Here is a 26,033-nt window from a genome sequence, read left to right as displayed (position 1 = left end):
GCTCAACCGCATAAAGAAAACGCGTTTACCCTTAGCTAACCACAATATCCAGACGCCCAGCAGCCAGTTTCCGGTGGAGGATATCCCATCGAAATGTATGGCTTTCCGAACGCCCTCGCGCGGTGCTGCTCTATCGATACATGCCAGAAACCCGTTGGCCTGATCGGCGGAGCTGTTGCCATCCTCCGAGCAACTCCGGAAACGCGTAGTCTGCCGAACGGTCCGGACAGCATGTATCAGGAAATGCAGAATGAGGGACCTTCTCCTGCCCCAGAGCAACGGCATCCCACCACCCGCCGAAGCCAACGGTGCCGATGAGGTCAAGCCGGAAACGGCGAACGGCGAAGAGAAGGTTGAGTCGAAAGACGAGCAAGGCGCTACGATCGTCCCAGAGGATGTTAGTGAGACGAAGCCGGAATATGGGGTGACAGAAGTGCAGGATATCCCATCGAAATGTACGGCTTTCCGAACTCCGAGGGTCTGATCGGCGGAGCGACTGCCGCCTGCTGCGAAAACCGCGAGGGCCGAAAACGACTAAGTACGAAAAGATTGTGCAGATCCGAAAATGGTATGTATGGGAAACTCTCTTTCCGGAGCCGTCTTCTAACCCCGAAAGCGTGTAGTCTGCAGAATGAGGATCTCAAACTCCAGCGAAACCCTGCAAGAGCCAAAGGCAGTCGACGAGAAGAGTTGACATCTCATTCCGTCCGCCTCGAGGAAGAATGAGGACCTCAAACTCCAGCGGAACCCTGCACGAGCCAAGGGCGGTCGGCGAGAAGAGTTGACGTCTCATTGCGCCGGCCGCGAGCAACAACAAGAAGAACTAGAAGGGAGGGCAAGAAAAGCCTGAAGCTGACCCGCGGATATGCATGCTTCCAGGATCAGTTGAACAGGGGCTAGTGCGCTTCACCCCATATGTATATATATAAGACTTGGAAGTCCCCCAGACTTCCATCCCTAGATATGCTGTTCAATCAAACGGTGTTACTCTTCTACCTTTGACAGAATCCTCCTAGGCATGAGGCTAAACTGCCGGGATGAGCAACACTTCCATTGACAAACCAGCTTGACCACAAGTCAGCCGACATGGGCGGACAGCTCAGCGACTGGAAGGTGAGTGACGATATGCGAGCCCAGCCTTTCATGAATAGGATACTGACTTTTGCTCCAGAATTCCCTTTTGCCGAAAACGTTTCAGCATTAGTAGACTCAACGACAGCCCAGCGATGTGTAGCTTCTCATTGCTGACCTCCTCCCTGAATGTTGCGCCTGCCCCAGCCGTCGCGCCTCTTCGCCGTCAACCGACTAGTGTTGGCGGTCTGCAGCCTCCTCGTCACCGACGAGAAGCATTCCACCGGGCACAAGAGACCAAGAGTACTGGACGTGGCATAACAACGAAGCCAGGCAGTACTGGCAGCGTTGTGGTATTACGGATGAAGAGTGTCTCCGGTTCAACCGACTCTGGGTGCCGCCTCCTCGCCACCGACTCGGAGTGCCTTCGGTTGAACCGACTCTGGGGTGTCTACGAACACACGGCCAAGAATTGTGCCGGCCCGCCCGCAGCAGACGGCTTCATCGTCGCGTGTGTTCTTCACAACGCCAAGCACTCGCTGAGTGACTGCCCCGAGGCCCGTGAGTGGAACCTCGAGGAGAAGTACCGCTGGCTGGTGGCGTCGCGCGCGGCAACCTCCCGCCCCTGCAGTACCACGAGCGCTGTGGGAGGACGTCGCCTGGGCCTGGATCGAAGCCCAGGGGGGCCGGTGCGACGACGCCCTTCCCTTCACGGCCGCGTTCTGCCAGACGGTCCCCCGGATCAAGTACGCCAATTACGACCGCGACGATCCGACCCGCGAACCGCTCGGCTTCCGGCCAGATTGCACCCCGTTCCTTTTCCTCGACGAGGCCAATACTGTGACTCCGGTCAATAATCCGGACGAGATCCCCCCTTGTTACTTTTGCGAGATGGTAACGACACGGAGGCGCCGGGCTGAGCAGAATCAGTTGGCGACCCAAATGACTCGGCCAGGAGCACCCGTCGTCGACAATGGTGGCACTGAGGGTGCAGATTTCGACCACGACGGCGATGTCGACGAGAACGACGACTCGGCCGCTGGAAAAAGCAGTGTTCAACAAATTCCGAGAGGCAGCCACCAATCTGCGCCAGAATACGCCGGCCTCGCCCCTAGATGTACAGCAACCAAGCTATTCTGACGACATCCCGTGCCACAAAACAGCATCAGTGGAAGCCCTGCTTCTTCTCTTTCAGCCAATGCCAAGCGAGGAAGGCGACCTACCTCGAGTGCGTCAATGGCGACGCCGTACCCCGTGTGGTGTCATGATGAGTAACGACCCGGCCTCCAGTAAGTATTTGCCAACTTCACTTGCTTCAGACCACAGTTGCTGACATTATCTTTCCCGTACAGAAAAAGATCGAGTCCTCACAGGAGGGAACTAATGAAACCCCCCCTATTTACGGCGAAAAGCCGTACCAAGCCTACGACTCGTTGATGCAGAGATTCGAGGCCGTTGAAGAGAGCTGGCAGAAACTGGAAAACCGGGAGGAGCTCCGTCCTTCGTTTTACCGGAGGCACCTCAGCAAAAGTATTGTATGTACTTGAGGATATCCAGTACCCTGCAGAGGGCCGATATTATCAACGTCCTGATCCACGGCTGGCAAGATCTGGAAACACTTCCACGGTCGCCCAATATCCGCTCCGGAAACATCCAGTCGTGGATGCATCTACTGGCTGTCAAGAGTGACCTCCTCGGCCACCACAGTCATCTACACGAAGAGGAGTCGAAAAACTGGTTAGTCAAGAGGTTTATCGAACCAGCACAAAGCTGTAACCTACTGCCGAAGTGCGCCTGGATCCGGCACGATAACCCCCAAGACTGGCTTCACCTCTTTGTGCCAATTCACATCGGAGATTGTCGCTCACTTGAAGAGTGAGATAGACCAGAAACAACGGACTGGGATCTCTAGCATGAGGATATTCACAATCTTGTCCACCAGTCTCCCCGAAAACACCCCAGCAGTGGGTAAGTATTTCTCATCCGACCGAAACGCGACCGAAATTGAAGCTAATTTGTTTCTTGAATACAACAGCCCCGACCGAGCCCCGGCCGAGTTCCGACCAAGTTCGGCGTTGTCAGTCATCGCCGCAGCGAAGAGATTCTCGCCGGTATCGAGACATGGGTTATCCACCAAAGAATTCCTGACCAGTGTTTCTTCCGAAGCTTTCACCACTGGCGACGAGGGTCCCCGACTATTCGTCACGAACAGCCAGAACTTATTGCATCCCAACCCGGCGGCCATCGATGAGTTCGCTGAGAAACTTCCCACCTATGGTATCCCCAAGTCGGAGTGGGCTCCGAAGATTATCAGCCCTCGTGGCGCAGGATGGCTCTTTGGCGACAAGGCTGCCACCGAGTTCAATCAGGTCAACGAGGCTTAAACTCATTGCCCGCGCTCACTAGCTTGTCAACGAGTTGTACGAGATATGGTATGGTCCCCCGAGGCCCGGCCTGCATACTGTACCGAGTCCCGTACCTGTTCCGAAAGTACGCCGTCGGCCTGTCGGTCCCAAGAACCGGTACCCCATCCCGTGCGACCCGAGCGAAGCGGAGGTCGCTCACCAGAACGTGCCAAGGCAGTACTGGCAGCCCTGCCTCATCACCGATGAGGCTCCTCCGACTGCACAGATTGCGACACCCCCGTAGGTCTGCCACTATGAGGGATGCAGGCGACAGCCGCCACACCGACCACCGTAGTGCAAGATCAGCCCGCCAAGCCATCCCCAGAGAGTAGCGAGAACCAATGGATGACGGTTATCAAGAAGGCAAAGCCGAAAAAGGCTGCGCAGCATATCCACTTCAGCCAGGGGCTGGCTACTCAGAGCTTGCTGGAGCGCCACTTGAATGGCTACGGCATCACCCTGAAGCAGAATGCTAAGATGCGCTCTAACCGTATCCCCGAGAACTCTGGGGTGGCGCCCAGTCCTTCTCAGCAAACCCTTGTCCGTGGACTCCGTGGATATCCGGCTACGGCGGTGCCATCCCCGATGGCACCAGGCTCTCAACCCAACCGACGACAAGGAGCGTCCCTGCTGATTCGTCCCGATACGGTGCCCCGTTCATGAGGCTCAAGGACCAGAATTGCTTGACTCGAGCTGTCTCCCTGTTTTGCCCTGCGCTGGGACAGACCATACCATCTGTTTCAGCAACTCGATAAAGGTACGTACATCCACTTCGCCGATTGAATATTACATCCACTCCGCCGCATTGAATACGGGCATCCATCTAACCGACCCATGCACGCTCTAGATAAATTACTCGTCGATTGGTTGCTTTGCCCAGATCACCAATAACCGACCGACAACTTGCTTCGCTTTGCTCGTCGGTCGCGAATAGGCACTATGGATTGCCACGACGAGCATCAGGAGCCACCATGGATCGCAACGACGAGCACCGACAGCAGCCCCCTTCCCAGCCCGAACATCCTGGAAGCCGATTTCGAGGGGGTGAAGGCAGGACCTTGAGGCTGAGAGAAAGATCCCCCAGACCCCTGAGCAGCCGTATCCCGAAAACACCCCAGCAATAAAAGAGAAAATGGGCGAGAGTGGCCTGTTGAAGCGGCTCATCCGGTGAGCGGCACCTAGTCGTTCATTTGGGCCGCACAGCTTCTTCCCGTCCGAATTAAGGGGAAACCGAGGTTTGCCTTTGGCTCGCTCTTGGACAAGCTTGACAAGACCAACTCCCGCGCCTTTGGCTTGCCACAGGACATCCGTGACCACTTCGAGAATGTCCGAACAGGACCCGACAATGATTCCGGTGTTTTGACGATTGTCCTTCTGCGGTTGAAAGAGAAGAACTGCCGACCGGTAAACCTGTTAGGTATGTATCCCATTGCCCATTCTTCACTGCATCTTGCTTGCTGACATGTAATCGACAGGGTTAACAACAAGGCTCCGATGAGCACGGGTCGGTGCATTGTCGCTATGATGCACACAGTTTCCCAGGTGGAAGCCCGCTTCAACTCCAAGAAGCTACACCGGTACGACTGGGTCTTCTTCACTGAAGAAGACCTCACCAGAGAGTTCAAGGCCGCAGTTCAAGTGGCTGGCCTCCTGCTGCCTTATGAGACTGTCGTTGGGAGGTTCCTGTGTTGCGCGGCTGTGAATGGTAAGTCAGGCATCAACATGGTCGGTTTGAGACATTGTACTAATGTGACGATCAGCTTATAGTATAACAAAGAGGGCAAGAGAACCCCGAGACAAAAAAGAAAGAAAAAAAAAAGGAAAAAAAAAAGAAACGAATAAAACGAGAAAAAGAAAAAGAAACGAACGAAACGAAACGAAACGAGAAGAATACGAGAAACAAAAAGAAGGGAGGGAGGGAGGCAAAAATACAAAAAACATTTGAGCAAAACGAAATTGGGTGGACGAGCAAGACATGGTCCGTCGACTCTACATGGCGTTCCGAAATGCGGAGAGCGCGTTCGAGGAGCGGAAGTAACGGCCACCGGTCCTTGCAACAGCCCGGTTGCTGCGGGCACACCCCGTGTCTGCAATGTTGGCCCGGATGGTGGTGACAGGAGTAGCGAAAACTCCGGAGCCGGAAGGTTCGAAGTAAGTAAGGCCCTGACTGTGATGCACATTGAGCGTTGAGCTGACCTGTGACAAGGAAGAAAAGACCACCCGATGAGCGCACCGAGATAAAGACGAGAAGAAGCCGAGAACGAAATCCGTTTGCCATTGGCAAAGGTCCTTGGCACCGCCAAGGACCTCAAAGCGAAGTCAGAATACCCGAACCCGATCCAGACAGCACATTTCTGGAACGAACGGATTGTACGATACGATGAGGCCGTCGCGTACGTGACGACAGGCCGTGGTGAAAGAGCAGCCTGCCCGAATCGAGGGTCGAAGAAGGCCTTCCAGACGAGCATTCCGAAAAGGTGGACCAGCATCGAGCATTGCCTCCTGCCGAACTATGGCTTGCTGTATCGAAAACGGACGTATTCTCAACGATAGCACGACCTAAGAGCAAGGTTTCGTCGTCCACCATCGTATCCCTACTACGGCCAGAGAACATGCTCATCATCGGCCAGCCCAAGGTCGAGAAGACACTCCTCGCCTAGCTCCAAGCCCGTCACCTCCCCCAACATCCCCCTGGCAATCTGGTTCGGCCACCTCGCCAGCGTTAATATGTTTCTTCCGAAACGTCGAGTTTGGTACTTTCACGACATCGGCTACCCTCATGCTCTTTGTCCCGACTGCCCATCTCCCGTCGAGAAGCTGACCTATGGCCCTGAGCAAGATCCCAAGAAGATCTGAGCTGCAGAGCTCAATGCCAGGTCCATTGAGGAGTACGGCGAGGGCTTAGAGGTGATGAGCGAAGGCGTCGCCGAACACGGCGTCCCCAGCAAGGTTGCCGGGCGGGTCAAGTCCTTGTCGAAGTCACCGACGACTTAGAACCCATCCCCAAGAGCGCCAGCAAGAAGAGCAACCTGGCAAGAAACGCTCTAGGGAGTCAGAGAAACGCAAGGCTGCAAAAGCGAAGAGGAAACTGGGAAAGGCGAATGCCTCTAAATTGGCCAAGGAGAAGACTCTTCAAGACTCGAATGCAGACGACAGCCGAGGCAAAACTACAACACAGGCCCCAGGCTCAGGTAATGGTTCATCAACGGGATCATCCGTAGTTGTGTTTACTCCGTCAAGTAGCTCAGGAGTATCCGAGCCAATAGAAAGGCGGCTGGCATCACTTCGCGCTGTGTACGCAAAGCCTGGCTGCCTCAACAAGTAAGCGAGGGTTGACTGTCAGCGATACCAGTTAGTCAGATGCTAGAGTCGCGACTGCAGCAAACAAGACCAGGATACGAAGGGCGTAGCACAGAAGGCCTACACCAACATCAAAGAGACGTCATCCAAACTCTTCAACATCCAAGCCGTCAAGGGATTCATCAAGAAACTTCGCAAGGGCAACGCCAAAGAGGAACTGCAGGATGACACAAACATGGCAAGCCAAGTCGATGACTCCAACAACCTCCCTGATCCCCAGTCTGGCAGCATCTTATACCGGATTCCACTGAGCTTTCCCGGCGACGACGACTAGGAACGCCGAGCTCGTTCGGGGCCCGTCCGCGTTTCGGTCGGACGAGAAATAACGAGAAATAACGAGAAACACTTGCCCTCTTATGCCGGTCGGAGAAGAAAGCATGCTTCCTACATGACGCATAATGACGCCAGAAGCCTGGTGGTGGAAGACGTGAACGAACCATATCCTCACGTCAACTCGGATGATGTCCACAAAGCACCAAGAAGAGGGAGGCAAGAGAGAAGTACCTCGGATGCCTCACAGTTCAGCCCAGGGACGAATCTCCCAATCCCATTTTGCTCATCACACTTTTGCTCATTCCTTGCTCATACTTGCTGCCTGGTGCATTTACCGCTTGATCCGGTCTCTGAACGGAGAGCATGACGACGGAAAGGTATTGGTCTAAGCATAAGGATTGGGATCACATGGGTAACGAAAATGGGACGAAGGGTTTCTCATCTGATTGTTCCGGGGCGTCGGTCCACCGCACTTCAGGCGCCGAAAGGAAGGCACGGAAAGTGAGGCTCCAAAAGGAAAGCGCCGAAAAGGGAAGGTGCCGAAAAATGAAGGCGCCGAATTGAAGGCACGGAAAGGAAGGCGCCGATTTGAATGCGCCGAATTGAATGCGGCGAAAGGAAGGCACCGAATTGAATGCGCCGAATTCAATGCGCCGAAAGGGAGGTGCCGAAAGGAAGGGGTGTGATTTATGCGCCCTATAAAATGGCTTCGGTTTCGTCTTTGAGCGGCGAAAGCAGAGGGATGGAGTCTGATACATCCTGCCCTCGCCGCAAGTCGAGTTTCAACCACCGCAGGGGCTTCTTGGTCGGCGCCCATCGACAAGGCCTTTGCTGACAAGGTCGTCGAGGCTGCAGTGGACGAGGCATTGCATCACTTTCGCTCCCCCCTTTGCCAATCGCGAGATGAGAAGGCGAGTCCCTCGAGGCGAAGCTGCCTGTTTTGCGAAAGCACCTCAGCAACAGCCTGGCAAGAGATCAGAATTGCTCTGTTCGTCGATGAGGATTGCGCTGCAGCTGCCCTCGTGTAGGCCACTAACCAGCTCCTCTCGATAGACCGAGCAGCGTTGCTTCTAGCAAGGCGCCGGCTTCGGAGGATGGTTCTGGCGACGAGGGTGTAACAATTCATGTTGAGTCGCCAATGGTTGCGAATGGAAGCACACGGTCTTCTCCTGTGAAGCATCTGGAGCAGGAGAAGGAATAGACGAGGCACCGAGCCTACTATCGTATGCCCTTGCTGTATTCCTGCCCCTTGACTTTCAGTCGTCAATCGAGATTGCAGCGGCAGACGCGTCGCCATAACACAGTGGAGGTAGCAGGGAATACCAGGAGGATGTCGGTTACGACTAGTAACGGTGTTCCTTATGTCCCTCATGAGGCAAAGCGTCAGGCCAAGGGCAACCCGTATGCTCATGTCCAGATCTTGATCATCTGACTTGTCATCTGGCTTCTTCCGCCAAAGTCGCCCTGCGCCCCATTCTCCGCTCGAGTAAAAAGCTTACGGCCCGTGGCGAGGCCCGCAAGGGACGTGGCTTCGGTTTCGTTACCCTGGCCTCTGAGGAGTTGCAGCAGAAGGCCGTCAGCGGGTCATTGGTGACGAGACCCGGCTCATCCCCACACCGGAAGTAGCCTCCACAACCACATGGGCCAGCTCTGTAGTGTAGATGGTGGGAACGGGAAGCAAAGCGCCTGTCGATGGGTCTTGTCTTTTGGCCCTGAGTCCAGTCCTCAAGAAGAGAACAGGTATGTGGCCATGCACCAGTGTATTGTATGGACATTGCCAGCTAACTCCGTTGACATCTAGGGACTTCGACTGTAGAGAGAATCGTGCCAATGGCTATGAACCAATTCAATAACAACACGTGTCTGTCTCTGTCAGGGAGAGTTTACAGCCATTCTCCCACCTGGCTGGGCCTACACCGGCGATCCAGCAAGGCTGGGAGAACTGGCGTGACGCCTCTCAGACCGTCTCATACTCGTCGTTTGCCAACGGTAGCTATGGATCGCCACGACGAGCATCAGGAGCAGTCCGCTGCTCGCGCCGAACATTTTGAAGAGGGCGCCGATTGGATGGAGAACTACGCGAACTTGTTACATAGTCAAGATCCCCTTGGTATCGCCGACCAGCATCGCAACGACCAGAATTTCGCCGACCAGGAAATCGTCGACCAGCGTCGCGACGACCAGTATATCGCCGATTAGCATATCGTCGACGAGAATCACGCCGACCAGATGCCAGCCGACCAGCACTTCGCCGACCAAGATCTCGCCGGCCATATTCACGCCGACCAGATGCCCGCCGACCAGCATTTCGCCGACCAGAATCTCGCCGACCAGCATCACGTTACGGCCTATTCAACAACATCCCTATTGTCACCTTGTTGGTCGAGGACATACTTACTGCCTACCAGACCTTACAAGGTGTGCTCGAAAAGAACATTTATAATTACAAGGTGGCGTCCGAGGTCTCTGGGTTTCGGGGAGAGCCACGAGCATACCCACTCCACCACTATATTGACCGAGAAGTCCAGAGAGCCGAGATCAGGCCTGTTCTGATTCGTCGCTGGCAGGGATGCTGGAGGACACCGTACGCAGTTCACGCCGAGGCATAACTGGTAAAGGTGACAAGGTCAGCGGTGATGCATTCTCTCCCCCGGAGAGAAAGACAATGATAAGAATGACCGAAGTGTAGTCTGGTTGCCCAAACCCTTGCGCTTGAAGACGGTTTCCGGCATCGATGGCTATGAATCAGTTCAATCACGGTGCGACGTCGTCGCATGTTGTGTTTATGAGAGGGCCTCATTGCCACTGTCAATGTTGGTCATGCAACCCCCTCTCTTCCACCGGGGGAGAGGCCACCGATGGCACTGTCAATTTTGGCCATGCAATACAATCCCCCCTCTCCCAGTGGGGGGACGCCGCTGACTCGTTCAATGGCACGCCTGATACGTGCTTTACACCATTCTCGCCTGATGATGGCGTCTCGTGTTTGGTTTGGGTGCTGAGGATGAGGAGTCCGACGGGGAGGCGGACCCAAATCAGAAGTCCTCGGCCCCCTTACAAGACTTCATGGACCAGCGAGTCCCGACGCGTGGAGGCCAGACCGCCACGGCCGCTGCACAGAAGACCTTAGGTTTGAGTCGCAAGCGGACTCAGACCCAGCAAAAGAACCCTCCGGCCAAGCGAACGCGCGCCTTGAACACGCCCAGTCAAGCTGAATCGATGCTGGCTCTGATGTTGACAACGATTCTGACGTTGGCTGCGAACCATAGAGCCTATCGGACGGCCTTCAGAGCGAAAAGTCACCTGAAGGTCCATCGTCTATCCTAGATACGATCTCGGATGAGACTGGCTCGGCAGAAAATAGTGGTGGCGATATTGGCGATCGCAGGAGCCTGAAGGGCTTCATCGTCGCCATCCCCGATGGCGACAAATACAAGCCGAGGCCAGCGCTGCTGGTACCCATGCTACTCCCGCACCTGCCACCATGGCAGGCAGCAGCATGAATGGTGCCACCGCGTATTTCTCTGGCGGCCAGTCGTCGGCAGTTCAGGCCAGCAACAATGGTGTGCAGTCTGTCGCTGCTGGCTCTGAGCCTAGCATGCGAGCTGTTCTGAACTCCTTCAATGGTCTCAGCGTCAATGGTGGCCCAGTCCCCTTGTACGATGCCAACGCAGCAGCTGCAGCCATGCGATTCGAAAAGTTATTATGAATCACCAAAGCCATGCCACGGTACGTTTCTGGCGGCTTCCTTGCCGAAGCGTAGGCCGGCACTGCTGGTGCTCATGCTCCTCCCGTCCCGGCCACCCTGGCTGGGAACAACATGACTGGTGCCACTGCCTACCTCTCTCGTCAGTCTTCGACCGTTCAGACCAATGACAATGGTGCTCAGTCTGTCGCTGCTGAATCTGACGCCAACATGCGAGCTGCCATGGACTTGCTCAATGGCCTCAGTGTCGATGGTGGCCCAGTTCCGTTGTACGATGCCAACGCAGCTGTTACTGCTATGCAAATGTACTTCCCTCCCGGTTTCCCTGCAGCTGCCGGTCTTCCTGTTAGCCCTGGCCCGATGTCCATGACTGAGCCTTAATATCTTCACGTCTGATTAGCGTACTTGGCAAGTCGTTTGGCTCTTGTTACCTGTCTGAACGCCTCCAACAAGAGGACGGGAGCGACTGCGGCTTTTCTGCCTACGTCGGAATGCGTTATGTGCTGGTCAGCCGTCTGATTGTTGTATCTATAGGCGAGCATACCTTCATGAGCATGGCAGACGGGACCATTGACAGCATGGGCGAGATATCGTTTGCCCAAAATGTGGTCTTTGCAGTCTGAGGATATGCTGGGCATGGTGATCAACCAAAGGGGTCTTCTACCAGATCACCCACAAGGTCTACTTCGACATAACCCTTCGATAATGAGCCTCATCGCCGTACTGCAGGTCGAGCGATTGAAGAGGCAGCAGTGTTTGGTGATGTTGGTGATGGAGGCCACTTCCAGCCGCCCGTCCATCCTCCCGCTCCAAAGGTAAGTCGCAATCAACAGCTTTCCCTGTTATGCTTACTTGTTGAGCAAATTGTTTGGTTGGATGTCAAGCTGACTCTCGAAACCGCAGGCCTGTCCAGAGAAAAGGTGGTTTCCCCCGGAATCCAGCAAGTGTCGTGATCCCCGGCCCATCACACCGTGATGGGCAGAAAGAGCTTCAAATACTCCTGAGCATTAGATAGCCACGTCGTATACGACAAGGAAAGAGAACGAAATCGCAAAGGCCGCCGCTTGAAGATCGCAAACATCTATGCGATGTATAAGAAGACGATGCAGAGCCCCATGACGATGGTGATTCATAACCATTACGCCAGGATCCTTGCAATGCGCGAAGCTTGCCCACGACGGCTTAAGAGGGACATGTCGACTCCCATGTCCCCAACCTCTTTCACCTCCATGGTGTCTGATATGAGCTTTCAAAACTTGCGTGTCAAGCTCACTGCTGAATTCGCAGGCTTCTACAGTATATGATTCAATCGAGGAGGAGGCCTATTCTGCGAACTGTATTCTTCTCCGATCGGATTGAAGGCCGACGATAGAAAAACACCAAGGCGGAATGGAGGCGGAAATGGGGCTGATGTGGTTCAGGCTCAATGGTACGGGGGGATCTGCATAATATTGACTGAAAGAGCAAGCCATGTTACCCTGGATTCAGAGGCCCAGAACAACAAGGAAGAGGATGCCGCCTCTGTTTCCGATGGTGAATTGGAAACGACATATTCTTTCTTGGTGGAAACGGGGGCGACATCTTGCCTTGGTGGAAACGGAAGCAACACTTTCGAAAACGGGGTCGACAATCTGCCTTGTTGGCAACAAAGGCAACATATTCCTTTGTTGGAAATTCCGACTTAGAATCGGAAGGGACATCTTCTTCATTGCGAAAACGGGGGCGACATCTTTGGAAACGGAGGCGACATCTTACCTTGTTAGAAACGGGGCGACACCCTCCTGTTGGAAACGGAGGCGACATCCTCGTTGTCGAAAACGGAGATGACATGATCGAAACGGAGGCGACATGGCCGGGACGGGGGCGTATCTCCTCCCTTCTTGTCTGGGAAGAAGTAAACCTCGGATACCGTATACCAAGGAAACGAGCGCAAGCCTCTCGGGACTACACGAAGTTAGATACGAAAAGAAAAATGGATTGAAGATCAAATGCAGAATAATCACCTACCACATCCCAACTGAGCCCGTGAGAAGTCCCCCTGAAGTCGAAACGTTTGGGTGTGCTCCCTCATGTACCGGATACTGCTCTTCCGTGAGCGGTTGCCTCGGAAAACGGGTACTGGTGTGCTCCAACACAGCAATGCCAACATCACGTTGCGGTCGATGCTGTCTGCCTCCCCCTTTCGAGGCAGTAGGTATATGTCTTGAACCGGAACGCTATCCGGCCGGGCCCGTGCGCAGATATAGCAATGAATCAACACCGGTGCCGGGCATTTTCCGCATGATATCGAGTCTTCCGGTGCTGAGAGCCTGAAAACCTGGGGCTTTGGAACATGTTCCCATGAACTGTTCCTTTTGTTGAAACGTGTTGAAAAGACCGTTCCCTCGGTTTGAAACATGTTTAAATAGACACTTCCTTCCGCATTGAACGCTGAGTTCTACGCAGCATTCAAAACGGAAGCTGGGTCGTTACTGCCGTATTGAACGCTGTGTGCTGCCCGGCACCTTCCGTATTGAACGTTGAGTCCAATATGGCACCTTCCTTCCGTATTGAACGCTGAGTTCTCTGCGCGGCACCTTCCTTCCACATTGAAGGGTCAGTTCTTTACGGCACCTTCATTATTTAACGCTGGCCCTTGCACAGCACCTTCCGTTTGGAACGTTGAATCCTGCACATCATTCAATACGGAGTGGCTGTTCCAACGATGGAATCCAGGGCCACAAGATCTCCGAAATCGTGGGTGACCTTCTCGCTATGACTATAGATCATGAGTCCGCCCTGGAGGCAACTCTTTGCTATCTTACTCAGCTACTGCCAGCTCTCATTGGCAAAAGGTTGGAAGAATATGCACACACCTTCACGTTCCCTTTCTCTGATTCTTCAGGTAGACTCTGCAGACAGCATGTCCCGAGGTGGTAACATCCGGTCGGTGATCATGAAAGGATCACTAGGTCGTGTTGTGATGTGAAAGAAGTCTTGGGAAAAGCCCCTTTCGGCGTATTTCAATCTGTCCCAATACGCCGAAAGGGGCTTTGTGGCGGCTGTGAGGTTCATAGTCCGTACACCACAATTGCATCCATCTAAACTCAACCGATTATCTTCGCCTGAGTTTCGGGATCGAACAACTCGGTCGTGTCCTGTGGTAGTGATACCTGTACAGGAAAGCCCTTCCGTTTAATGGTCGGCAGGTATGGTGACATGACGATGAGCATGGGAATCTCACCGATGCCAGCTGATGTCGATTTTGACGCTGATCTCCAATCCAGGAACGATCTCCCCCACCTCCTTTCAAAATAGCCTGCAGGGCCGCTGGCAAGCGAAATGTCCTTGCTGCCACCAACTACAAGTCTGGTTTCTGCCAGAGATACCGGGTATGATTCGGAAAGGATCAATCAGAAACAAAAGAAGACGAAGAAAAGGGAGGATGGAAGGCCGAGATTGAGTGCGGAGCCAAGGCCAAGATTGAGGGTGCCGAGAACGCCGTTCGTACTGCCGAAAGACGGCAAGCCTTCATACCAGAGGCGGCTGGGGCATTTTGGTGTCATGTTGCATGTGAGTTCAATTCCGGATCTTGAATTTGTTTGTGACTGACGTTTCTCATTTAGTTTGCCGCAGATGATCTCTTGCCCCGTATCCCAACGATAATACGGTCTCTCTTTCCAATACGATCCAAGGCATCGATATGCGCCTCGAAGAAACCTCGCAAGGGCGTCGAGACTGGAGGCAACGATACCCCGAACGGCTGCGCCTTCAACGCTGGGGTTGAGATCGGCAGCGAAAGCAACGGCGATTCCGAAAAGCCACGCCTCCGATCCTGAAGAACTGCCAAACCGCCACACCGCCACTGAGGGCAATGCTGCTGCTTCCAATGGAAAAGCCGAGACCATAGATGGCACCGAGCTCGATGAACGAGACACCGAGACCGCTGCTGCCACTTCCAAGCGCGATGACAATCATTCGCATGTGAAGTTTCTGATGGTCCCGAAGGCACTGTGAGAGATATTTAGTTACCGATCTTGCTCCGAATTGCGATACACCATCCCTGGGTGGTTCAGAGAGTCGAGTTGGCTTCTTCAAATGCCGAGGCCAGCTGTAGTACCGCTTTCAAGTCCGACGGGTCTTCGAGTGATACCTTCTTCAACGATCCCAGTATATATGGCGACGTTGATCTTGAAGGACTGGGAGTGAAGATTATCAAGTTCTGAGGTTGCAGATGTTTCACACACGATCCAAAGTTTAGTCACTTCGACCGCAAAAATCCGGAGTCGTTCAACTCCCGTCTCAAGGCTGAGAATGGTGGGTCATCTCAACCTGTACCGACGGACTCTCGTTCATCTGTTTCCGATGGCCATGCTGACAAGCTAGGCGCGGACGGCGAGGGATCGGACCTCGACTACATCGCGGACATGGATTGGGAGTCGCCTCCTAGTTCGGCGATTCCAACCAGCCATGCTGACACTGCACTAAACCCACAGCCTGTGTACGTCGAAGGGAACCTCGGCTTGCCGCAGAGCCCGAAGCCTCTTCTTAAGCTCAAGGACCCTAGCCCTCTCCCCAACAAGGCAGAAGTATAGCTTTGAATACATATAAGTCATAAGTTAAAGCGAATTCTCATCAACTGGCGCCTCTTCATAACTCACAGAGAGGTCGAGTCGCAGCTGGTGGAGAAGCAGCTCGCAGCTCGGGCAAGTGTCCCTTCTTCAGATAGTTGGTTGTGTCCTCGTGCTGACTCCTACAGATGCGCTGCGAGAGAATCTGCGCTCAGGCGATCGACTTAATGTCTAAGCAGGGTAGTTTTGCAACTACCCATGCAAACCAACGGGTAAGTGACGTGCTCTCGTACAGAGGGTTCGTCAACCTGCTCATGCCCATCGCCGAAAGCAAGCTGGCCGCCATCTTCATGGAGTACACATGACCCGAAGTTTACTGACTTCGACCCACACGATCAAGAGGGACCCCGGGTAGCCCGATGATGCGGCGAAGTCTGCCCAAGGCTCCCGCCGTCGTCTCCACCTTCAATTGCATTACCGCGTAAAGCCCCAAGTCAGGCGCCGGGGAACTTGATCAAGGGCGGCAAGATGCTGAGCGCATGTCGAGGAACCCGAACTGTATGGATCGACAAAGGAAAACTGCATACACACAAAAGGAAAAGAAGAAGGAAATCTCCGACGGAAGCAAGAGCGCCAAGACGGCAGCTACCGGCATTACTGCCAACCTGGCCGAGAATAGAATGCGTACATGGCTATGAATCAGCTTAAACGCCAAACTTCGGAATGTACGAGGTCCTGTACAAATTAGGACCAAGCGTCGAGTGTGGTACGTTCCATGGCAGCATTGGGGAGAGCCTCTGCCAATGTCATGAAGTGTACCAAATGTCTGCTTGATGGACAGGTGTTGTCGTAAAGGAAACCGTATGGGGCTTGTACTAGACAGCCTACCCCACGAAGACAGAAGTGGATGGCACAGATACGCGAGATCATCGAGGGCCTGCATCGAGAAGGCCTGGTTTGGGAAGACGGAAACCCATGGAAGAAGGTCTTGGTTGACACGGACGACAATGCGCGGCTGACTATTTTTGGTGGTCGCCACGACGAGGTAGAACCAATCAGTGGCAGCTTGGCCAGGATCGTGGACGAGCTTCCCATACAAATCGTTTTCGGAAATTATCTTCGTGACACAGAATCCTCTGGGCCGGGTTTTGGACTTGAAGGAAACAACGAGGTTGTCAGAAAGATTACCGAGTTGCTGGGCATGGACCACGACAATGAGCCTTGACTGTTTGGATTTCGATAACGGGGATGGACGATAGGGTTGAAAGGGTGGGAGGACTTCCCGATGCAGCTTCTACGACAAGCTCGGGCTGCGAGATCCAATGGCAGCCTCCGTCGGCGCCGCAAAGAGCTAGACGGATACCGGAAGCACCCCGAGAAGGAGCGTGAAGCCCCCATCCTGTACTGCGGTCACACCACTGGTGGTGTTGGCCACGGCAATTCACTTGCTCCGTACAATTCGAAGCAGAGGAGAAACTCTTGTTCTCGTCGACCACAGCAACAGCTGTTGAGGATTCCAAGATCACCCACGAGGTGAAGAGAGAACATAAGGATGCCCGGGATAAAGTTCGTTCTGCCTCAACGCCCGTAGGCCAAAGCAAACAGTTATGCTCTTACTCAAATCCATCCGAAGACATCAGGATCGGTCGACGTCATGAGAGAAGAGGAGTATAACAGCTGCCTCTTCTGCTCAGCCTCCGATATTCGGTCCCTTGAGTACTCCTGAGGCCGACAGCATGAGGCTTGCTCTGCCCCCGCCGAAATTCTCCAGCAAGTACGGGGAAGTCAGCATTCAGGGCCAGCTTACTCTGCGCAAGCACGAGGCCAAGGCCGACACTCGTAGTCTCTCCGAGGGGTCTTCGGCCCCCAGCTTCACCCGCAAGCCCCTTGATGAGGATCTGGCAGCAGAGGACGCACTTCACTGTCTTGAAGGGACCACAATACAGTAGATTCCCAACACTAAGAGTCAGCTGGAATGCCTTGGTCGACATGTTGATATTGATGTGACCAAGTAGTCATCATCATGCCCTGATGTCCAGGAAGTGACATAGGCAGAATAGTCGAATCCAACTCAATATGATGTGTTGAGATGAGTCGATGCAGCTCCCCCGGAACGTTCTTGATGACGCTTCTCGTAAGTACCGCCCAATTGAAGCGAAGGAGGTGATTTGCTCGAGAAGATGGGCTCATGAGAAAAGAGAGAGAATAGGTTATCCGAAACAGAGATGAACCCCAAACATCGTCTTGGAGCGGTCGAGTCGAGGTTGCTGAGGAGCTGAATCGACACCCCTTCGTTGCCGATATCGATTGGAATCCGTTATCGAATGTCGCGACGCTGTACGGTGCTCTAACCAACCGAGCGAGTCCATTTTGTACCCAATCAGGCAAAAGGAATGCGTTGCCAAGTCAGCGTCTTGAATGTCTACTAGAGCTTATCGTCAGGTCTTACATCGAAAAAGGGCATCACCCCGTCCTCCAAGGACCGAGTTGAACTCGAAGACGGACGTGTTTCGTTCCGGCCCCGAGTTCACGAACGCACTGGGCAGAGCTGGCTCCTCCATCAAAGATCCCGCACACTCTCGACGGTCTTTGTAAACTCGACGCCGCTTTCTCCCACGACGCAAGCCATCTTCTAGAGCTTTACTTCTGTGGACGAAAACATCGGGAAGACTAATGCGTTCTATCCAGCGGGTCTTCTTAGAAGCAATGTTGTGCTGCCATGGGAGGGTAGAAGACGCGTGCCCTTGAGCAACAGAGGGGCAAGATGGAGACAATGCAAGCAGACTTCAGCTTCCCTCAAGAAGCAGCAACGTGCTGCCAAAGCAAAAGAAGAGCGGAACAATTGAAAAGTTGGACCATGGGATACACAGGGAAACACGTCGAGGGCGATACATGCTAACTTGTGGCTTGTATGGTCAAGGTACGACCGTCATGTTCGCTACCAATGTTGCTGGTCTTGTAGAAACAATTAACTCATGCGTTTAGCTAATGCACGACATAAACATGAAACTTGAGTATGCATGTGACACTGTGTGATGGAATTAGACCAGAAGGTTAGGTTGAACTATCGGATAGATGTTGAAATGTATATAACTTCATAGACTCGAGGGTATTCAATTGAGAAAGAGAAAGCACGTATAAATCATATAATAAGAGCCGAAGGCACCCCCTCCACGCACCGCAGCCATACCGTGAGACCTCCCCCATCACAGATAGCCTCGGGCCAAATGTAGCGCCGCAGCAGCGTCCTAGCCTCCTCCCACGTCGTAAGTTCAAGGCGGGCGATAAGCGAAGTCAATACCTGCCGATACGCCAACTCGGCGGGGCTGGCACCGCCACGCGTCGCGACCGCCATCATGCCCAGCATGCAAGCCCAGAACAGAAACACATCATCTTTGCCCTTCGTGTATGCGGGGTCGACGACGCGCGTTGCCAGGGCGTGAGCCGCGATGCGGCTGGGCTCGAGTATGGGCATGGGGTATGTCGAACCGAAAGCCACGACCAGCAGGGCGAGACGGCAGATCTCGTCGGCTGGGATGTCGCGCGGGAGGCTCAGCAGGCGGTAGAGTAGAAGGTTGCGGTACGATACGATGGCGCCGAGCGTAGCGCTGGGTCGAGTCACGAATTGGCCGAATAGGCTGCAGACCAGCTTCGTGTCCAGCAGGGCCTCCTTTAGCTTCCCAGCCGCGACGCCGAACGCGTCGACTTCGAGATCGGGCGGGCGCGCCTCGGCGAGCCTGGAGGAAATAGCGTTTTGGTAAAGCCGGGGCAATTCGAAATTGGGCGTCGATAGTGTTCGGCTCACGTGGAGCAGGTCCATCATGAGTACATATTCCCGATTGTTGGGGACCATAAACGAGTCGATGCCTCCTCGCTCAATCAGGAGCCGCTTGTACAGATCGTATTGCCTAGCGTCGTAGGTGAGGCGGCCATGGACTTCCAGAGCGCCGAGCTTGACGATGAAACCCGTCGCAAACAGTTTCAGGTTTCCCTGCGCCGTTGGGTCGAAGGCTGACTCTGCACTGATGGTCATCATGGTGGTGAGTACCGTGTCCGTGAAGCGCTTCTTCGCGACATCTTCCCGTATCTGTGGTATTATGCGCGACTGGGTCTCGCATAACAGCTGTACGTTCTCTTGGTTCTGCGTCCGGGCCATGAGCACTTTGGCCAGTCGCGCCAGTGTCGCATCCATCAAAAGGGGATCCTGGAGGCAGCTTTGTAGTAGGGCCTTTCCGCCCCCGGGTAGAATTGACGGCCATACTGTCGTATACGCTATGCAGTCTTGTAAGTGGTTGTTGCTGCTGCATGGCGATTGATGCACGCCTCAAGTCAGGCGGACAACGTACCCGTGTAGAACATTTTTCGGCAGATGGCCGACTCCAAGGATGGCGAGAGTCCCCGGAGGTGGTCAACGCTGCGGGGAATCTCGACGACCCCTGAAGCAGCAGGCGCAATTGACTTTGATGCCTGACATGATATTGCCTTTGTCTGAGCAGGCTCGTCGGCTTTATCCAAGCCTTTGCGTTTCCCTGGATGGACGCGTATGAGATAATGCGTATAACAGTGCTGGCGATAGAACATGAACCCATTGATCAGACGGAAGACCAAGCTTACTCTTTGCTCTCTGGTTCAATCTGTTTTGGACCCGCCTCCGCAGTTTGGCATCGTCGCATGCCGACCAATCTTCGGTGTCGTCATTGGCGAGAACCAGGTTCTTGTAAGGGGAAGAGCGGTCGTATTCTCGCACCGGGGAATTGAGGTCACGCGGGACCATCAAGACGAGACGAAGAGAAGACATTGTGCTGGATAACCTTCAGAGTTGACATTTGGTGGCTGCCGATGATCAAAGCTGAGATGCACTGCACAGCAGTAAAGTACCGACAGTAGCGAGCTGGCGGCGGTGGTGGTGAGTGGGTCAGCAGGGGGTTAGCCTAGACGCACCGTTGGGAACTTGGATTCAATAGTCATGGCTGCTGTGCAGTACTGGTCGGCAACGGCAATTGAACCGGAACTCAGGTAAGTAATCGTGGAATCGTACTGGAATCGGTCACTGATCGATCGATCAATGGTGCAGAATTGTGCCCCGTCCTTCTGGCTTAGATAAGAAGTACAGAGAAACGGGGGGTTCAGGGGAAGATCTGAGTCGAGCCCCCAATTGTCGTCTCGTTTCAGTTGGAGAAATCGCTGCACTGCTCCCCAAGTGACTGGTAACCACCGATCCTTCCGTCAAGCCGTGGGCCATTCCCGCCCCCGTAAGTAGATGAGCTAGACGCTTAGACTTGCTTTCTATTTTAGGGGACCCCGTTTTTGTCAGGGGCATTTTAGTGTGCTGGAATCAATTGTTCGTTATTCCCGTTGACAGGGCCGATCTGCCAGCCACTTCAACTTCAGTGTGTTCATGCACTTGCTTTTCCGTATGTCTGCCCTGTAGATTCACCATGAGTACCTACAGACAGATCGATATTCTATTCCAACTAATCTTTCCAACCGGAGAAACAGAATCAAGGGATATAGACATTAATCGTTATCATTATGTTTTACGGCCGAAAATTGAAGGCTAGGGAAGCTCGGCGGTGCCTGCCGAGCTCGCGTGCATCACGCCCTTGCGACGGTCCTCTTGTGGCGCAGCCAGTCGGCCCCCACTGTGACCTAATGTTCCAATGCTCCTTCGCCTGGGTTGAGAAGCCTAGAACAGAGATCCTGACTAATAGAGAAGGCTGGATCGTGCAAGTGTACCTACCATTCTTTCTAGGCTATCAGTCGGCTAATCTAGTAAGCGCATCTAGATGCCGCGACCGAGGTGGCCAGTTGGAAAGCAGTCCCTTCTATTGAAGGATGCAGAGGCAACCTCACCCACCCGGCGACTTTATCCTGTACTCAGGTACCATTGCATCACTTCGCTACGGGCAAGCCCACATGGGGGAAGCAGTGGTGCGCTTACCAACGAGGGTGTCCATCAATTGAGTTACACAGCGACAGATGCAATCAGCAATCATTATCCAAACATAGCACGCTCTGATGACGACCCTGCCCTCGGCTTACAGTACAATTCCGTTTTTAGCTATAGATATCGGTAATGACAGCTTGCCATCTTTCATTCGTCAATATCCCACAAGAGCCATGGGCAAGATCATACTATCAACTTCTGCGCCAATATCGGCTCATCAAGGATGCATTACTGCGACCAAGGCTACATGGATTTAGCAAGTATTAAAGCGAACCCCGTGCCGGTCCGTCGCCCCGGTGGCAAAGTCACGACCAACAAAGGATTTTGCGGCGGCGATCAATCCTTCGTGTCTTGGGGTCAATATCAATCATGCGAGATTGATCCCGACCGCCGATACTCGCTGTTGCTCAGCCCCTGCTAGTGGCTGGTTGTCCTGCATCACTATGGTTTACTTATCAAATGACATCCAGCAAGCACCGTGTCGCATTCCGTACTGGACGCAGCGAGCCTCAATTTCGACTGGCATCGATTCTGACAGCCGAAAGACTTGGGCTTCTACCAGACAGCACTAATTCGATCTTCCCTTGATTGAACGACGACGGCTTCCGGGTGTTATCGGCACGATTGACCACAGATACGGGGGTCAGTTCTATCATATCGCTACCGTCCACCCGAAAGGAACCCTGAACCACATCTCCAACTCCGCATATCACTGAACATGATCCAAGTCCCTGTGAAACTATGTTTGCAGGTCGATCTACGGTTGACAAATCTTGCGCACAAACACAATTCGTGTTTCCCTTGGCATCTACGCACATCTCTTCTAGCTTCCTCTTTATCGCCGCACAATTTGCTGCCGATTTGCAGCCGGATGCCCTGCACTGATGAAATGCCCTGAATGGTTCATCCATTGCTTCTCAGGACGCTATTCAATGTAGAGGTCTACGTATAAACGCCTCACGCGGTCTATTTCCAGGGTCCGTGAAATGATTGGATGAACGACATAAGTAATTACTCAGTATGGTCTGGTACAGGTCAGGTCACACGATTGGACCCTACTATGAACTCCTCACAGCTCGGGTGTCCTTTGGTCTTCGCCCAGTTATACTTTGTGATGAAGGTTTCAACCGCGTGGGCTAACACCACTCATGACTCGCGCAGTATAACCATCGGGCCACATAATTCAATTCCAGGCTGGGTCGAATGTAAGAAACCTTTTTGTGGATATAGTATCTAATAACTCCGGAACCATTCAAAACGAACCAACAAATATGACTCCCATGGACCGAGACCCCATGTTGGTAGCCACCGGAGAATGCGAGAAGCGCCCTTCGTCACTGATATATATATTAGACATATTCTCCAGGGCTCTTCCGAGATACCTTGACAAAGTCTTCGTCACTCATTTAGCTTACCTGCTAAAAGCACTGGAGCTGCAAAGTTATTTATCTCATCTTACTGAAGTTTCTTTTATCCCTATGTCTATCTTGCTACACTTAGCCTGGACAATAGTCAATATGGTCATGTATACCTGCAACTCCAATTACCACTATAACAACGAGCGACAATGGAAGACCCGGAGCTCTCAGGTCCACTGGGAAGCCGGCCAGGTTGCATTTCTTACTTCATGTGAGAACTACAGCCACGAGGACTATCGCAACCTCATAGATTCAAAGGAACTACCACCCAAGGCCACCAACCATCCTTGCGTGATTCTCCGTCGGGACCACTGCTCAGACTACTGCATCATCACTCCCGTCTCGGCGTTCAGCGCCAGCCAAGAGACAAACTTCCTTCCACCATGGAAGCAGCGGTGTCATTGGAGAAAGGTCCGCCGGCATTTTCGCTCGTTCCAAGGCTCGGAGAGTAGCGGCGGCAGCCCTTTCAGCCAGCTCCTGGAGCTTCGCGACGGTCGCACCATGCCCAAGCCAAAAGTGTCCTGGATCTACGTTGAGCACATCTACGTCGTTCCCGTCCATCTCCTCATTCCCTTCATAAAATCTGGAGGAGAATGACAACCAAGGGAGCCACGTCAGCTCACGGAGGATAGCCTCGATTCCCTGAAGAAGCATATGGCAAGCGATTTTCCCAAGCTCCTCCGGAGAAAGCTCAACAAGCTGGACCAATTGAACAAGCTTGCTCCTACCGGTTTCATCAGGCCCAATCCGCCAGAGCAATACTTCTCTTCCGCCTGGCAATTCTACCGCAAAAACAACCAATCTTACAAAACAATTGGGGTTGATGGAGCAAACAATCTACCTCAAGCCACCGGCAAGCCGACTGCACATGCTTCTGCTGATACGACTGCTGCTTCAGCAAAGACAGTGTCTTCAATTACTTCTCCTCCGACACAAGGGCCCTGGAGAAGGCTTCAGCCTGCTTCTTCTCCTCCTACACTGAAGATCACACTCACAGTCCTAGCCAAAACGGGACCCAATCAACTTCAGAAAACCACACAACTGTCCCAGATCGATAATGGCACTCAGTGGAAAGTCAAGGCTAGATTATAACAACCTCCTTATACATCTACATCTCTACATACTTTTACTTCTCGTCTTGCCCACATACCTGCACTATGTGTACATGTTCATGGACATTTGAAAACTTTTCGCCTGTTGGCATTGCTATTTGAGATCCGCACCGAACTTTATAAACTGGCTATGTATGGAGGTTTTAGGAATACATAATTGTTACTATGTTTAGACAATACCCTTATTGATAATGATGTATTTGATGGATATAAAACAAATAATGAGTGTTTTGAACACGTAATTGTTTTTAATATTCGTAGTTCAACTAGATTAGCCTACGGCCTTTCTATGCAACTCGCCCATTAGGCATGCTTCCCCGGACCGACTTCCTTTTCCGTTACATAGGTACTGGTAAGAATGATGGCGTACTTCCCATCGTACCCGGTGATCTTCTCAGGAACAGGCTTAAAAGGCATGGAATTGCTTGATAGAGCAACTGGGTAACCGTGCCGTAACTCTGGTAGTTGCGAGACGCCGCCCAAGAGCAATGTAGTTCTGGAGAGTTACACTATAGCCCACTCACTTTCGGATGACAAAGACACAGCTTCCAAGTCTTGGTCCTGCAAGCTTTGGCCTTGGTCATCTTGACTCGTAGATGATGCAGTTGCCCATGATGGCGAGTCTGACCCCGTTGAGGGCGACCTCGGCAGCCGTGGTGGTCGTGAAAGCTTCGGCGTTCTTGGTAGTTTTGGCGCTCTTGATGATCGTGGCATTCGCAATGGACGCGCTCTGAGGGGCGGTGGTCTCGGCTTGGGTGGTTCTGGGTCAGCTTTGTGGTTTCCCAAGTAGTATTTATTCCGGTACACCCGAATATCGTAGTAGTGTCCAGAAGAAGTGTGGTTCCGGTCACCGACGTAGGCACGATGGGAGCAGCGGCTACGGTGATGAGAGGTTCGGGATTGACGCTGGTACCGCGTGCGGTTCAAATAACTCTTGCGCGAGGATTGGCGTCGGGATTTCCCGCGCAGGAGGTTGTAAGCCAGGGCGAGACCAGAAGCGAGGGAGACCATCATTCTTCATCTGATAGTTAACCCTGACCTCGGTTGAAACTCGGAATGGGACTTCTGGATCTGATTTCATCAATTTCCTACTCTTTAATTGACTTTGATGGTTTCGAATTGGAAGTTTATGTATTCGTTGAATCCTTCGAATGTCCTCTCGTCAACGTGACGCATGATGAGTCATTGGACAATTACGTGAGTAACCCATTTCCTCAGGGAGTCACTTCGAACATGTCACAATCATGTTGAATAAACGCATTTCTATTCGATATGGAGAATGTCTAAAAGGGAGAGGAGCGAACCGGTATGAAGATTCCATCTCGACGACCAACAGACCAGCTGATCCCCTCAATACGAACTCGGGTACAACAATATCACGTCAACAAAACGAAACCCCGTAGATCTGATAGCACCCCCCTGGATGACCCCAATCCTTCATGATGCTCCCTTATCACAAGTTGTGATGTCCCAACATGGATAGTGAATGCGTTGTAGGTCTATATGTTTATCTTAGCCGAGATGATGAAGTTTATGTGTCGATCATACTTACTAGTCAAACTGGGCGCCGACTCCAATGAGATATTCCTCCTGTCGTTGTTTCTTCTCTGCCTCCGTCATCTTGGGCTTGTTTCCTCTGCCCGACTTCTCCTTGGTCTTGCTTGAAGACTTGGAAGACTTCTTGTGTCCACTGCTGCTGTGATGCGATTCAAAGAATGGTCCACCACGGCGGGACTGGGAGTCGTAGACGGCGTCAGTGGTGTTGACCGAAGACCTGTAAGTAGTTAGCACAGCATCTACCAAAGGCACCCAGATATCGTACATCGTTGGCTGGAGCGAGTCAAGGCGAGACTTGGGTGTATTCTTGGCGGTACTAGTGAGTATATGCTTTGGGGGGAGAAACTGATGACCTCGTAGTGTCGGATCAACATCCTGACAACGACGATCCGTTCTTTATATATTCAGAAGCAGAACAGCAATGAGCCGCCATGCGAGTGAAGGCCCTCAATGATAGCATTACGATAGATTCGAAGATCGGCACGGTCTGATGGTGACCGAACCACTATGTACGACTTTCATTGCAAGCAAAGGTTCCTGGCGATGTTGATTGGCTAGACTATGGCGTGGAACGGTCGTCTCCATTTTCTGATTGGGTAGATTTCTGTCGACGTTCATACCTGCCTCGTGCCTG

General features: G+C 53.0%; 13 protein-coding genes across 13 annotated transcripts; 10 read left to right on the top strand and 3 right to left on the bottom strand.

Moving 5' to 3' along the window:
• Positions 1-1,226: 1,226 nt before the first annotated feature.
• PG985_003743 (uncharacterized protein) lies at positions 1,227-3,455 on the top strand (the record flags this gene model as incomplete). The annotated part of the gene is made up of 5 exons (XM_066823512.1): positions 1,227-1,632; positions 1,703-2,124; positions 2,424-2,575; positions 2,629-2,808; positions 3,107-3,455. The coding sequence occupies 5 exons, from the start codon at positions 1,227-1,229 to the stop codon at positions 3,453-3,455; spliced, it is 1,509 nt and encodes a 502-aa protein (XP_066686672.1).
• A 282-nt stretch (positions 3,456-3,737) lies between these two features.
• Positions 3,738-4,139, top strand: PG985_003742 (uncharacterized protein; the record flags this gene model as incomplete). Its single annotated transcript, XM_066823511.1, has 1 exon — positions 3,738-4,139. The coding sequence occupies one exon, from the start codon at positions 3,738-3,740 to the stop codon at positions 4,137-4,139; it is 402 nt and encodes a 133-aa protein (XP_066686671.1).
• Positions 4,140-5,000: 861 nt separating this feature from the next.
• Positions 5,001-7,110, top strand: PG985_003741 (glycolipid 2-alpha-mannosyltransferase-domain-containing protein; the record flags this gene model as incomplete). The annotated part of the gene is made up of 3 exons (XM_066823510.1): positions 5,001-5,181; positions 5,824-5,869; positions 6,858-7,110. The coding sequence occupies 3 exons, from the start codon at positions 5,001-5,003 to the stop codon at positions 7,108-7,110; spliced, it is 480 nt and encodes a 159-aa protein (XP_066686670.1).
• A 1,329-nt stretch (positions 7,111-8,439) lies between these two features.
• On the top strand, positions 8,440-8,735 carry PG985_003740 (RNP domain protein; the record flags this gene model as incomplete). Its single annotated transcript, XM_066823509.1, has 2 exons — positions 8,440-8,510; positions 8,597-8,735. The coding sequence occupies 2 exons, from the start codon at positions 8,440-8,442 to the stop codon at positions 8,733-8,735; spliced, it is 210 nt and encodes a 69-aa protein (XP_066686669.1).
• Positions 8,736-9,197: 462 nt separating this feature from the next.
• PG985_003739 (uncharacterized protein) lies at positions 9,198-9,446 on the bottom strand (the record flags this gene model as incomplete). The annotated part of the gene is made up of 1 exon (XM_066823508.1): positions 9,198-9,446. The coding sequence occupies one exon, from the start codon at positions 9,444-9,446 to the stop codon at positions 9,198-9,200; it is 249 nt and encodes an 82-aa protein (XP_066686668.1).
• A 729-nt stretch (positions 9,447-10,175) lies between these two features.
• Positions 10,176-10,818, top strand: PG985_003738 (uncharacterized protein; the record flags this gene model as incomplete). Its single annotated transcript, XM_066823507.1, has 2 exons — positions 10,176-10,418; positions 10,474-10,818. The coding sequence occupies 2 exons, from the start codon at positions 10,176-10,178 to the stop codon at positions 10,816-10,818; spliced, it is 588 nt and encodes a 195-aa protein (XP_066686667.1).
• A 111-nt stretch (positions 10,819-10,929) lies between these two features.
• On the top strand, positions 10,930-11,196 carry PG985_003737 (uncharacterized protein; the record flags this gene model as incomplete). The annotated part of the gene is made up of 1 exon (XM_066823506.1): positions 10,930-11,196. The coding sequence occupies one exon, from the start codon at positions 10,930-10,932 to the stop codon at positions 11,194-11,196; it is 267 nt and encodes an 88-aa protein (XP_066686666.1).
• A 222-nt stretch (positions 11,197-11,418) lies between these two features.
• PG985_003736 (uncharacterized protein) lies at positions 11,419-12,119 on the top strand (the record flags this gene model as incomplete). Its single annotated transcript, XM_066823505.1, has 2 exons — positions 11,419-11,630; positions 11,831-12,119. The coding sequence occupies 2 exons, from the start codon at positions 11,419-11,421 to the stop codon at positions 12,117-12,119; spliced, it is 501 nt and encodes a 166-aa protein (XP_066686665.1).
• Positions 12,120-13,569: 1,450 nt separating this feature from the next.
• PG985_003735 (uncharacterized protein) lies at positions 13,570-15,389 on the top strand (the record flags this gene model as incomplete). Its single annotated transcript, XM_066823504.1, has 5 exons — positions 13,570-13,649; positions 14,120-14,186; positions 14,235-14,367; positions 14,636-14,807; positions 15,056-15,389. The coding sequence occupies exons 4-5, from the start codon at positions 14,791-14,793 to the stop codon at positions 15,387-15,389; spliced, it is 351 nt and encodes a 116-aa protein (XP_066686664.1). The 5' UTR covers positions 13,570-13,649; positions 14,120-14,186; positions 14,235-14,367; positions 14,636-14,790.
• Positions 15,390-16,650: 1,261 nt separating this feature from the next.
• Positions 16,651-17,314, top strand: PG985_003734 (uncharacterized protein; the record flags this gene model as incomplete). The annotated part of the gene is made up of 3 exons (XM_066823503.1): positions 16,651-16,789; positions 16,834-16,931; positions 17,060-17,314. 3 exons carry the CDS (start codon positions 16,651-16,653, stop codon positions 17,312-17,314), a joined length of 492 nt encoding a protein of 163 aa, XP_066686663.1.
• A 1,193-nt stretch (positions 17,315-18,507) lies between these two features.
• PG985_003733 (uncharacterized protein) lies at positions 18,508-20,163 on the bottom strand (the record flags this gene model as incomplete). The annotated part of the gene is made up of 3 exons (XM_066823502.1): positions 18,508-19,637; positions 19,712-19,894; positions 19,980-20,163. 3 exons carry the CDS (start codon positions 20,161-20,163, stop codon positions 18,508-18,510), a joined length of 1,497 nt encoding a protein of 498 aa, XP_066686662.1.
• A 2,666-nt stretch (positions 20,164-22,829) lies between these two features.
• PG985_003732 (uncharacterized protein) lies at positions 22,830-23,327 on the top strand (the record flags this gene model as incomplete). The annotated part of the gene is made up of 1 exon (XM_066823501.1): positions 22,830-23,327. One exon carries the CDS (start codon positions 22,830-22,832, stop codon positions 23,325-23,327), a length of 498 nt encoding a protein of 165 aa, XP_066686661.1.
• Positions 23,328-24,145: 818 nt separating this feature from the next.
• Positions 24,146-25,773, bottom strand: PG985_003731 (uncharacterized protein; the record flags this gene model as incomplete). The annotated part of the gene is made up of 6 exons (XM_066823500.1): positions 24,146-24,338; positions 24,433-24,603; positions 24,648-24,719; positions 25,395-25,616; positions 25,665-25,705; positions 25,753-25,773. The coding sequence occupies 6 exons, from the start codon at positions 25,771-25,773 to the stop codon at positions 24,146-24,148; spliced, it is 720 nt and encodes a 239-aa protein (XP_066686660.1).
• Positions 25,774-26,033: the final 260 nt, after the last annotated feature.

The sequence above is a fragment of the Apiospora marii genome, assembly GCF_038362585.1.
Source record: "Apiospora marii strain CBS 49790 chromosome Unknown utg000003l_segment0_segment0, whole genome shotgun sequence".
Classification (NCBI taxonomy): domain Eukaryota; kingdom Fungi; phylum Ascomycota; class Sordariomycetes; order Amphisphaeriales; family Apiosporaceae; genus Apiospora; species Apiospora marii.
The sequence above is the reverse complement of the archived record's forward strand: the minus strand, read 5'-3'. Positions and strand labels throughout refer to the sequence as shown.